This window comes from Pseudomassariella vexata (assembly GCF_002105095.1).
Source record: "Pseudomassariella vexata strain CBS 129021 chromosome Unknown BCR38scaffold_11, whole genome shotgun sequence".
Taxonomy (NCBI): Eukaryota; Fungi; Ascomycota; class Sordariomycetes; order Amphisphaeriales; family Pseudomassariaceae; genus Pseudomassariella; species Pseudomassariella vexata.
The window spans coordinates 557,488-570,011 of NW_024467966.1; the positions used below are offsets into that span (position 1 = coordinate 557,488).

General features: G+C 54.0%; 2 protein-coding genes across 2 annotated transcripts; one reads left to right on the forward strand and one right to left on the reverse strand.

Moving 5' to 3' along the window:
- Positions 1–383: 383 nt before the first annotated feature.
- BCR38DRAFT_43771 (uncharacterized protein) lies at positions 384–9,623 on the reverse strand. The gene is made up of 4 exons (XM_040860539.1): positions 9,403–9,623; positions 5,890–9,325; positions 626–5,393; positions 384–557 (listed from the first exon to the last, which is right to left on the reverse strand). Exons 1-4 carry the CDS (start codon positions 9,447–9,449, stop codon positions 529–531), a joined length of 8,280 nt encoding a protein of 2,759 aa, XP_040712873.1. The 5' UTR covers positions 9,450–9,623; the 3' UTR covers positions 384–528.
- A 1,795-nt stretch (positions 9,624–11,418) lies between these two features.
- On the forward strand, positions 11,419–12,443 carry BCR38DRAFT_487704 (t-SNARE; the record flags this gene model as incomplete). The annotated part of the gene is made up of 2 exons (XM_040864187.1): positions 11,419–12,356; positions 12,419–12,443. The coding sequence occupies 2 exons, from the start codon at positions 11,419–11,421 to the stop codon at positions 12,441–12,443; spliced, it is 963 nt and encodes a 320-aa protein (XP_040712874.1).
- Positions 12,444–12,524: the final 81 nt, after the last annotated feature.

Below are 12,524 nucleotides of genomic sequence, written 5' to 3' on the forward strand. Positions count from 1 at the left end.
TGCGCCGAAAATACAGGCGGCCTTGTCGGAGGTGATGAGGTATGGCTTATATCACTAACCGTAACTTGATTATGGTCGACAGATTGATGTTGCGGCTTAACCATTTCGGGTGGAGGTAGCGGTGGATTGGGCAGCCGGACCGCAGCCGAGATGACAGGCAAGGGATAAGTTTGAGGGGATCCGGATTGCTGTATACGAGGCTGAGGCTGTCCATGCTGCATGTTCACCGCTGTAACCATGTTGTGGGGTTGTGATTTCTGCGCATCATCTCGTTCAGGCGGCGAGAAACTTCTCACTTGTGATATAGGGCCAGGGAGCGAATCGTCGGCACCTTTGTTTGGCTGGGAAGGCTCATTGTGCCCACGGCCCTCATCAGCTTCAGCTTGAGCTTCAGTATGCGCTTGTACAGAAAAGTTTTGAGTCGCTGGAGGCTGAACAATCTTGTCTTGTTGTGGCACCAGGCTCTGAACTGCAGACTGAACAACTGGCTGTTGTTGTTGTTGTGGTGGTGGTGGTGGTGTTGCCAGATTATGAATTTGCTGATGAAGCTGGGGTTGCTGGCTGTGAGCGTGAGGAGACTGAACAGGGGGACTCTGAGCTTGTTGGGCGAACCCGCCTTGCTGACCTCGCTGAGGCAGCATTTGCCACTGTCCGTTAGGAGGTGTAGCCTGTTGAGGTGGCATTATACGAGGATCCCACTGCTGAGGTGGGCTTCCTGATAGCTGCGTTGTTGGCTGGTATTGCTGCTGCCCATACGGCGAAGCACTGATATCTGAAGGACCCCCATAACCGCGAACGGGCTGATAACACATCGGAATAGGCACTTGATCGTATTGAGGCTCGGGACTATTTGTCCCCTGCATCATAGGAGGCATACCGCGTCCGTTTTGCATCTGGGATGGCGGTACACCAAGACCTATTTGCGGGCCTTGCGGATGCCCAGGTGCAGGACTAGGACCAAACGAACCCAATGGACCTTGGGGCATTGGCTGGCCGGGTATCATTCCACGCCCATTCTGTGTCATGTGGGAAGGCATCTGGCCACGGTCTTGAATTAAGTGTGGAGGCAGCTGTTGACCTGATGACGTTCGGCGCTGTGGTCGGTTAGCATCAGGTTGTTTGGAGCTCCGTTTGAAGGCACCCAGTAGTTTGGACGAAGTGCTTTCTTTGGGAGGTGCCGATGGATTGGAATTAGAAGGCTGCGGGGAGCTCGACTCTCGCCTCTTGCCACCGCCAAAGAATCTGGATACCGAACTCTTTTGCTCATGTAACGAGGCTGGCTGCGGTCGCCATTGTACGGATGTCTGTTCTTGACCCTGTGGTCCAGACATGTTTGTATCTGTTGGGACAGGCCAAGGTTGTTGGGCGTTCGGACCCGATTGCAGTAACTGTCCTGGTGCCATTTCTGGCTGACCAGGACCGCCTGGCGTTTGCTGACCAACTTGCAAAGGCCCCTGAGCAGGGCCTATTGCTTGGCCTGCTAGCTGGCGATCAGTTAGGCCAAAGCCGCCTGCGGCAGGCGGCAGCGGGCTTATCTGTGTTCCAAGGGGATGTAGTGATTGCTGATGGGGTGATAAAGGAGAAAGTCGTTGTAATTCTGGCCTTGGGGAAGAGCCATGGGGTGCTGGCGATGGCGACGGAGTTGGTAGTGAAGGCTGGCGCATGTGGCCATTGTTGACGTTATCAGGTGAACCCAACTGAGAACTTGTCCGGATGGGCGGCGCTTGCGTCGATAGCTGTTGCTCATTTCCATCTGGTTCAGCTTTTCGTCCTGCTTCTTCGGACAATTGATATTTATTCTTGGGGCCAGCAGCCGGTGCACTTGATACCATAGCCAACGAGATCGATGCTTGTCTAGCAGAACCAGAACCCACTGGTTTCCGGCTGGGAGACACACGCGGACCAATTGATGACCCTGCTATGCTCAATCTTTCTTGGGACGAGTTCTGCGACAGATGGGGAGATGTGGCTGGTGCTGCTGCCACTGCCGGCGTTGCCTGAGAGTTTACTGGATTAGAGCTTAGAGGGTGTCGGAGTTCATGCTCGTCCGGTCGCATGGTTGTTTGGGAACCTTGCTGAGATGGCATTATGGGTCGCTCATTAGGAGAAGCCTGAGGTTGCAGATGCATTGGAACATTGGTCTGCGAGGGGCGTCTAATTGCCACCATGCCTCCTTGAGCTCCTTGTCCAGGCGGTCCGAGCTGTCCGGGCTGCCCAGGCTGTTGTGCTGGCGGAAATTGCTGTATTTGGCCTTGAGAGACTTGCGAGCCCGCCATCATGGGACCTTGGCCTGGAGGCACATGTCCGTTTGGAAATCCATACATTATCCGCGGCGCAAAGTTTTGCGTCGGCTGGCCAGGTCCTGGATGGAATTGCTGCCCCGGTTGCATAGGAAACTGGCCTCGTGGCAACATTTGCTGGCTATATTGAGGTTGAGGTTGAGGTTGAGACTCTTTGGCCTGTGACTCGGGTCTCTTGCCGAATAATCCGCTCAGAAAACCACCGCCGCCAGATTTCCGGCCTTCTCCGGCCTTCTGGGATTCTGCAATGCTAGATGCCCCTATCAAGGACGGTTGTCCAGAGCCCTGAGTTTCACTTCGTTGACGTGTGACGTGAGGCCCCAATTGCCCAGGGTGTCCTTGGTATGGTGGCTGTCCCGACTGTCCTAGACGAAGGATACCGGTAGGTTGGGGTTGAGTTTGTCCCGGATAAACAGCTTGTCCAGCAGAAGGGGGACCCATCATGTGTGCGTGTGGCGGGCCTGATTGTCCCAGAAATCCGGGATTTGTTCCAAACCTAGGTCCCGTCATGTTCGGCTTAGGCGGACCTTGTTCTTGGAACACGGGCTGTCCAGGATGCGTTCCCGCGCGCGAGGTCATCTTCAGCTGAAGTTGGCCTCCACCTTGCGCCGGGTAATCATGAGGTCCGGGACGAGAAGCGCCCTGCATTGGCTGCCCCCCCTGCACGCTTCCTGGCGCTATTGGTTGTTGAAGAAGCTGCGTGGGTTGCTGAGTGATAGTTTTCACTGGTTGGTGGTCATCCTTGGTACTACTGCCCTTGAACAAACCCTTTAGCTCAGAAAGTCGCTTTTTCATAGGCGCCGGCGCGGAACCAGCAAAGGTGCTCTGGCTCGAATTATTTGGTTCATTGACCATACCGGACGTCTCAGACTGGCCCAAGGCAATATTAGACTTCTGCTTTGAGAGAACTCCCGCGCCAAAGAAAGACTTCTTTTTCTCCGGTTGGCCGAATTGCGGTGCCCCGGCTGGCTTTGCGGGTAGGTCAAACGAATCGCGGTCTTGTCGGGCACCGCTGTTTCCTAGTGCGTTCTCCAGCCCAAACGAAAATCCACGCTTCCTCGTCTCATGCAGATCTTCTGCGGCGACGCTCGTGTCGGACACATCGTCGGAATGAACCACTCCTGGTTTGTCCGATATAGAGTCTCTGCTACGCTGCATACTGAGTCTCCCCCCAGTCTCTTTGAATAGGCCCGAGTTGTGACGCTCGTTCTTGTTGTCGATTTCATGTGACGATGTCTTGGAACTACCCATACTATCCTGTCGTGACACCTCTGGCTGTATTTGGTCTTCCTGGGGGATGCGGGGCTGATTGGCCGCCTCAGCTGGGAAGGGACTGGGGAAACGCTCGGCAGATACGGGGGGTGTGCTTTTGTTATTCTTCATTTGGCGTGGTAAGGGTAGGGGTAGGTTTGAGGGTTGGGAGGATGACCCAGCGGATACCGGAGACTGAACTTCGGTTTCTTTGTCGTAAGCATAGTAAACAGGCTGCTGAGCGGGTGGGCTGCCGGTCGAGGAGCGGTTTCTCGAGGCGGCGAGTGGCTCCGATAGATGCGACTCTTTCAGCTTCCATTGCCCTTGCGGAGGGAACCGATGGATAGGATTCCCGGCCGCTTGAGGCGAGTCCATGCCGGGCTGTTCTCTCGTTTCAGATGCATTAAACTGCTGCCCCTGCATTGGTGGCGAGCCGGTATGGCCGTGCGGTTGATTGTATGGAGATTGTGGACCACCCGGAGCGGGCCCACTGCGGCCCGTCGTTTGATGTCCCGTCTGCCCCGACTGTTCTGGTGCCTGTGCGGTTCCGTGAGAGTACCCATTCATGAAGCCATTAGGTGCTGGCTGCATTGGCGGCCCATACCCATTGTTCCCGTTGGTCTGCTGGAGGTGCCCAATACTCTGGGATGAGGGCTGTGCAGACTCTTGAGGCGATTGAACAGCGTCCATCGGAGTCGGACCAGTTAATTGGCGCCCGTTTGTATTTGCGCCTCGGTATTCCGCTGGCATGGAAGGCATGGGCGGTGCTTCGTCCTCAGAAGACACCACAGGCGACGGCATCAGGTTGTAGTCGTCGCCTTGACCCGTTTCCCGTCCACTCAGAGCAAACGTCGAGGTACGCCGAATAGGCGGTAAACCGATAAACGAAGGTTGTCGGGCTGGCACTGAAGAATCCTCCTCCTCATGCTGCTGCATGTACTGTTCGGCCATGGGCACATTTGGCCCCTCAGGTGCCATATGGGCCAGCATCTGCGAGTGCGGCTCGGGGAATGCAGGCGTAGGGTTGGGTGGTGCTATAGGTTTCGGGGCTATAACTTCGACCCAGCCGTCCGATCTGTAGTCGGTAGTCAAACGGGGCACATGATGCGCCGTGGGCGACGTGGCTGCAGAGCGTAGAGGTAAAGGTGCCGGCCGGTGCACCGTGACAGGCGGGTCAAAATCGAAACCTTCTTCCTCGACCAGTGGAGTCCAGGTGAAGCGGTCCCCAGTGGGCTGGCGCTTGCCGATGGGTGCGGAAATCTGCAATTGCGAATCCGCCGCCGATTGACGATGATGTGGCTCTAGGTCGCGGTTGGGTGGGCGATGGGTGGGAGCGGGAGGTGAGGAAGTGGTGGTTGTCTCGGAGATGGGCGACACCAATTCAGGCTGCAGTGGATAACGAAGAGCAGAAAGTACGTTGCCAGTGTGACTACGATTATAAGTATAATTATTACTGTTCTCAGGTAGCCGCGGGGCTCGCGGCGGCAGCCAAGGCGATGAGTGATCGTGCTCAAAGGGTGAAATGGCGGATGGATGGGGAAGCTGGGGAAGGTTGGCGGTGGAATTGGTTTCGGACTTGGATTTGTGTGACGCGTTATGTTCAGCTTGCTTAGGGTGAGCTCTGCTGCGAATTGAAAGCCAGGGTACTGATGAAGGGTGACCGCGGCCGCCTAGCGACAGCGACGACGAATGGCCTGGTCGGCATTGTGGACCTCTAAAGGCACTAACTATTGTGCCCCATCTCGAGCGCCGCTCATTTCTCAAATGCTCCAAACCATTTCGGGTCTTCAAATTTGCGGCCTGTGACGCACGTGGTGGGGACGCCGCCCTGCCGGGCTGTTCCTAGATCAAAGACAGTTCTATTAATAACCACTTTCACTAGACGAGATACTGGGGCAGCATTTTAGACTTGTTTCGACAGAGGTGGAGAGGAAGTATGTAGTAACTTTTTTTTTCAAATACTTTCAGGCCACTTGGACAAATCGTATACGCTTGTGGTGGAGTGAGCAACTTGGTGTAGTAGCCTGCCTGCTGAGTTCGGATCAGAAGCGCCAAGAATATGGATTCAGTCCCGTTATATTCATACAGTACAGTAAAACGACCCCGCTCGATGAATGGAGCTCTTCAATTGGTTGTGGTGCGAGAGGTCATAGATGATTGAATTACTGCAGCCGAGCGAACAAGCAGCGGCACGGCGCAGAAAACCGCAAATGCCCCAATATGCTCCTGACTGACGCTGCGATTAAGGAAAAAAAAGGAGGAACAGCCCGAAACAGAGCCAAAGTAAAGCGTCCTCAAATGCTGCCCCCTTCTGAAGAGAAGAACATTAGGAAAATACCTTATCACCCGTTGACCGGAGCTTGCTTTTGCCCTTGGCGAACAACTTCATCCCCGACTTGGTTGCCTTGTTTCCAAACATGCCCGCCGCGTGAAGTAACTCCTTGCTCTTAGTTCCACCACCAAATCCACTTGACGAAGCCTGCCCCTGGTTCAGGTTTCCGGTGGACGCTCGTGCTGGTGGTGGAGGTGCAGCAATGTTGGGGTTGCTTGCATTGAGATACTGTTGATAATACGGCTGCTGTGTCGATGATTGCCCCCCGGTTGGCGACGGCTGAGCCTGCATGTGGGACGCTATGCCCGGTTCCTGGAAGCCCGGAGTGACGGGTGCGTCCGCATGTTCTGGTTGGCTCTTCATGTGCAGTATCCAATTGACTAGGCCCGAATCCATAGAGGCGAACTGCACCCTAGCGTCTTCAAACCTCTCAATTCGCAGCTCAGGCGAGGGAATGCTGAGAATGTCTTTCCAACTCATGACCTTGGCTTGTTGGGAGGCGCTAGCCGCTGGCATCGCAGTCGGCGTCGGTGTCTCCGGCGATAATTCCCCTGGCGAATTCGAGAACGCTAAGAGCTCGTTTTGGGGTGGGCTAGGGGACACGGATTGTGACGACGCTTGAATAAGTGCCTTCTCATCAGCGACAGACAGCCGACGACCCCCGTTTTCGAGGGCTTGGTTGGCAAGCTTGGGGCTTTTCTCCGCTGACATGACCGAGATTGGCGATGGCGGTTCAAAGCCCGTAGTGCCCAAACCTTCAGTTGCGCGGCTACTAACCTGCGATACCTGGTGGGACATGGTTCCGGCACCATCTGGCTCGACATAAAGTTCTGGGCCTGTGGTCTGACCTGGTCGGCTATCAACAGCTGACGCCATGGAGACGGGAGATTTCGCGTCAGCTCTGGGAGGTTGAGATCCAAAGAAAGAACCCTTAGGTTCATCGACAGGGCTCAAGGAAACGTCCTCGGGCCCTTGCTCCCATGAAAACCGTCTAGGACGGTTGGTTGACGCTGGTTCTGGGCCCTTTTCCAGTTGTGATGGAGCAATTACAAAATCGGAAGTTTGCTCCCCTGTGTTATGTTGGCTGGGAGCGGAGCCTGAAATTTGATGGTTGGCCTTCTGAGGTTCGTCCTTGCGCGCTTGGCTCGTCTCTCGGAGCGATTTCTCCTCGGTAGGTCCCAAGTAGTCGTCATAGACACCTGAAAGATATCGACTCTCTCTAGTCATTTCATTTGGACCGGATTTGTTGCTGGCAAGGCCAAGAAGGCTGCCGGCACTGACCATATCGGGACCATCCACTGGGCTAAGGGATTTCATGATGTCCTCTCGCAATCGGTCACTCTCGTTAGCTGGAGAGGCTGTGTCGATAGAGCTCATGGTTGGGTTGCGCGGGATGATTCCAGGCGCTGTGAATTCAGAGGCACCAGTCTCGCTTCGCCGAGGCTGTAAAGGTGCAGTTGGCGTGAAGTCTGATGCGGTGGGAGTGCGAGTTTTCGCAGAGTAGATTGTAGGTGAGTCTTCGTACGAGACAGGTGGCGATCTCACTTCACTCGTGCTAGGTGCAGCACCTTCCCTTGTCGACGGCTGGCCAGCTACCGCCAACGTGGTTTCCGTTTGTAGAGTTGGCAGGTTGTAATGTGTGGGATGTTGTCCTGGCTCGCCTGAAGTAACTTCGTCGGCAATATCTTGGTCATGCTTGCCTGCAGCCTCTCCAAAACCTTCTGAGCAGGCCTCATGCTTAGCCTGAACCTTTGAGATGATCTCGTGGCCAATATCCAATGATTGAGCATGTTTCACTGTCGTCGTGGGCTCCATGTCGTAAGAACCACCATCAGTGTCGGTAACGGGAGACACCTCGGTGTCATGCACCGGAGACAACACCATTGATTTTATTTCTGATCTTTCCATCGGAGTGGGAGCCTCTGATCCAATTTTAGTGGTCTCTGACACCCAACCACCGGGTATAGAAGGTCTGTTTCTTTCATGCTGGACCTGTTGATGTTTAGGCGAAGATGAAGATCGCGCACCAGACGTAGCCGACGTGGAAAAGGCATCCGTCGCGCTGTCGTGTGAACAAGTTTCAGGTTGCACTGGACACCGTAATGGCTCTGTGGGCTGTGTCAGGGCCCCTCCAGAAGTTTGAACCGTAGCCTCCGTACCTCGAGCCAAGGGAGTTGCCGATGGGCCTCGAAAAACTGCACCCGAGTCTTGTGGTTCGACGTAGTAATGAGACTGCGTTTCCAATTCGGTTGCTAGCCCTTGGATATTTTGAGCGTCGTTCACAAGGCCAGATGAAGAGAAGAAATCATCACCAAAGCCAGACATGCGAGCCACGTCAGGTAATTTCAGGCTCGTGGAAGCGGATCGTCCGTCATACTTGCCGGGCACTGTAGTGGCCGTCGTTTGCATTGCACCTCCTGCAGGTCTTGATGCCGTCTCCAGGTTTCTAGTTTGCGACTCGTCTATCAAACGCTCAACACCGTATTCGCTGTGTCTCTCCGCCACTGGAGGTAGCGTGGGTTTCAAGCTACGAGCTGTGTCTGAGCCATCATCTTTGTCCAAACTCGGGCGACGTCGCTGTTCAATTGGTGATCTAAGGTTGTTATCACGGTCCGCTCCAGGCATGCTGTCCATACTCGCCCGGCTTGACTCCATGGACCGACGCTCCTTCTCCCTTTCTTCGTCCATTCGCCGGTAGATGTCAGCTGGCCGGATGAAGTGTGGTGATTTTGCCACCGCCCCAGAAGCGGCAGACTGGCCCGGTGAGTTAGACCTCTGCCCCATCCAAGGGCGAGTGCTTGAGCTGGAGCCCGGGCGAGACCCAGATCTGGAACCGGGCTGATCTTGCTGGCTCATGCTGCTTTTACGAGGGGGGAATCGTGACGACCCCGCGCCGGCGCTTTGTGGTTGATATTCTGGTTGAACCAAAGGAATTGCCTCTGGCGGCGCAAATGGGCGCATATCTGCTGACTGCCACGACACGAGTTGTTCAGGCGCGCCGCGCTCAGAAGCGCTCCCCAATGACGAAGGGTCGGAAACAGTAGCTGACTCTGCCTCTACGGTTCCAAACTTGGTGATAGTCGCAAACGCGGTCGTTTGTGCGGGCGCATGCACAGGCGTGGACTGTTGGGTTTGGAGATGTAAAGCCGGCGGGCCACTTGGACTTCGTGAGTCAGTCGATTCGATTCTGCCGCGGGCCGTTGAAGCAGCCGGTTGAGAGAAGGTTCGCGCGCTGGCCGAGTTCACGTTTTGACCCGGTTGGTATGGACGGGTATTATTTAACGGCGGTGGAGGCGGTTCGTCGGGGTCGTTAGGTTTGTCATCATCGTACTCGTTTCCCCAGTCATCTCCATCGTAGCTCTGCACCTTTGCTTCGACCCATTTCCTCGTCTTGGTCCTGTTGATGTTGGGCTGGTATGCACTGCTCGGTGTGCTTGGGGTCCTTTGAGGCATGACGATGCAAGTCAGTGGCAATACTTCTAGGTCTGCGGTGAGTTGGTGTTCGAGGGACAAGCTTACATGGGAGAGCCTCCCCGATAGATATTTTGGTAGGTACCATCCGCCATTGCGTGAGGGTGCTCTATTGCGACATGCTTGGAGCCAATGTAAATATGGTAAAGATTTTGGTCGACTCAATCCGGAGTGGTTGGCGGCAAAGGCTGTGCTTATCGAGCTACCTGTTCTGTAGTCGTACGCTTGTCACGAAAATGCAGCGATTAACCGGCCAGGCCGCAGTAAACCACCGTTGAACAATCAATCCATGAAACAGGACAAGGGATGGAACGGAAGGCAATAATCTACGGGTAGATTGTTGGCATATCAATACACGATGCTGGAATGTTGATTTGGCGTCTCAAAAGTATGTCGCGCTTGAGGGTAAAATGGTAGGAAGATGAGTAGAGTAGAGTTAAAGGTCAGTCGCCCGCAGAGCAATGTGGCCCAGCAAGTATGGAGTATGGGATGACGATGCAGCGTTCAGCAATTTTCAATTTCGCAAAACGGGCTGGGGGGTCATTGGCCGCCACATAGATCGGCGCAGCTAGAGGTCTACTCCGACTCGCAACCAAACTTGCCGACCTCTCACGCTGAAGATGTCGCTTTGCCGTCTTTTATAGACCACTGACACCGCGTTTGCTCTATTGGGGAAAAGGCGAATCATGGTGGCGCTGGCTGCAGTTGGTAACGTCTTAAGCGCCACTCACACGACGACAACCTTTGGGATCTTAGACTTGGAGGCAATCTCTGGTGTATGCTGCTGTCTCGCGAACCACTTAACGCGCTTGACGGAACGATGATAATTCAAGTACCCCATAATCTCCATTCCTATTCTATCGACTATCACCTATCATGCCACGAACGCTAAGGCTGTGCTGAGGTCACGGCCCAACACTATGTGCGCACAGAGGATCGCGGATTGATCCATACGATAAGGAGGAATTGAACGGCCAAGACAAGTTTCCAAACTGACGATGGATTGATGGGGGGAGAGGGGGTTGTGTCAGTCACTCATCAAGCCTGGTGCTTCACTATCAAGTACATAGCGCCACTATTCCTTTGATTGTGTTCGATACTTTCCATGACTTGTTGCTTCAGAGTTGCAATCACAACCGTTACACACCGAACCGGATATTTTTATCGACCTAACTTCACATTATGAGGCGTCGCTGCCAGCAGGTTGCCAGATACATACATTGAGAGAGAATCGAAGGCTTGTGAAATACAGCAGTAGCTTTTATCACCTCCATGTTCTCGACCACGTTAACGTGGACTTCGTATCCTCGTGATGCCTGCCGAACGGCTACAACTAACTTTCCAAGCATGCAGTTGGGCATGAGCCATTCTCGTGGCGATGTATGTTTGCTAATAGTGCTCAGTTGCACTTCGTTCGATGATGCAGTTTAAAATAAGGTCCTACTCCGCACGAAGTAGAGTGCTTGGAGTAGGAGTGTACTTTGTAGACAATTGACACTTCAACAATCGGAACGCCTCCAGAGCTGCAAAGTTGGCAGCACAGCCACTCTTCCCTCCCGAAATTGGCTTAGTACCACCCAGAATCCCCAATTCCAGGCCGGTTGGGTCCGCTTCTACTCGCAACTACCCAAAGAAACACGTAACGCTGGATCCAGGCCAATTTAACAGTTTGAATTCCGGCTGACAACCAGTCCTTCATTGACGACGGCATCCAGGAAACACCCTACCCAAGTTTCGCGCCAATTCTTCATCTCCATTACCAGGCGACATATTTTCCTGGCTCAAACAATCCAAATTTTACTGGTGATACCACGTGGGTTCTCCGGTTCTCAGGCAACCAAAACGCGCTCGCTCCTTGTCCGACGACTTGTCGAGTCCGATTCTGCCGCGATCCTTTATTCACTGACACCTCTCAACGACGCCGATAGCACCCACGACTTCCCACAAGAACTACAATTTGACACGCTTGATACAGCGCCGGATGCCAAAACATATACCGACCATCGCAATAATTGCTGGAGGATTCCAAGGCCGGAGTGGACAGACCCTTGAGAGCAGCCAACAATGGCCGTCACATCCATCCAAGACCGGACCGCCGAGTTCAAGTCGGTCTTGACGCAAGTCCAAAAACGACAGGCGCAGTCCAAAGTTGGCGCCCAACGACGCTCCCTTCTTACAGATTCGGAAAAGGACGCAGCAAATGGCGACGCGACGAGGCCGCGGCGATCCGATTTCGCCAGAAAGGCAGCCGAGGTTGGACGAGGAATCGCTGGGACGATGGGAAAACTGGAGAAGCTAGCGCAACTTGCGAGGCGGAAGACGCTGTTTGACGACCGGCCCGTTGAGATCAATGAGCTCACATTCATCATCAAGCAAGATCTATCCTCCCTCAACCAACAGATCACTGGGCTGCAACAGCTAGCGCGGCAACAGCACCCCAAAGGCGACCAGGAAGGGGAACATAACAAGAATGTCGTATTCATGCTGCAAGGCAAGCTGACGGACGTATCTGCCAATTTCAAAGATGTGCTCGAGGTCCGGACCAAGAACATACAGGCGTCGAGATCGCGGACGGAGAACTTCGTCTCGTCTGTTTCGCAACACGCACAGCCGGCGATACAACAGTCAGCATCCCCTTTATATGGTACACCAAGCCGAGGAACGCCATCTCCAGGAGGTGACACCCTTTCCCTCAACCCAGTCGGCGATCAGCAACTGCTTCTGATGGAGGAAGCACAACCACAAAATACTTATATCCAACAACGAGGGCAGGCCATCGAGGCAATAGAGCAAACCATCTCTGAGTTGGGTTCTATCTTTGGCCAATTAGCACAGATGGTATCGGAGCAGGGCGAGATGATTCAGCGCATAGACGCCAATACCGAGGATGTGGTAGACAATGTCCAAGGCGCCCAAAGAGAGTTGCTCAAATACTGGTCTCGAGTGTCAAGCAACCGATGGCTCATTGCCAAGATGTTTGGAGTTTTGATGATATTCTTTTTGTAAGTCACCCTTTCCCAACCTTCCCCATAGATAGTACTGAAGTGCTGACCACTTTTGACAGACTATGGGTTTTGATCGCCGGATAGAAAGACTGCATGAGCAGGGAGCTGGTGTAATTGCGTTCTGCACAGTACTTGTCTGCATGCATGGCGACTAAAGGGGCCAGC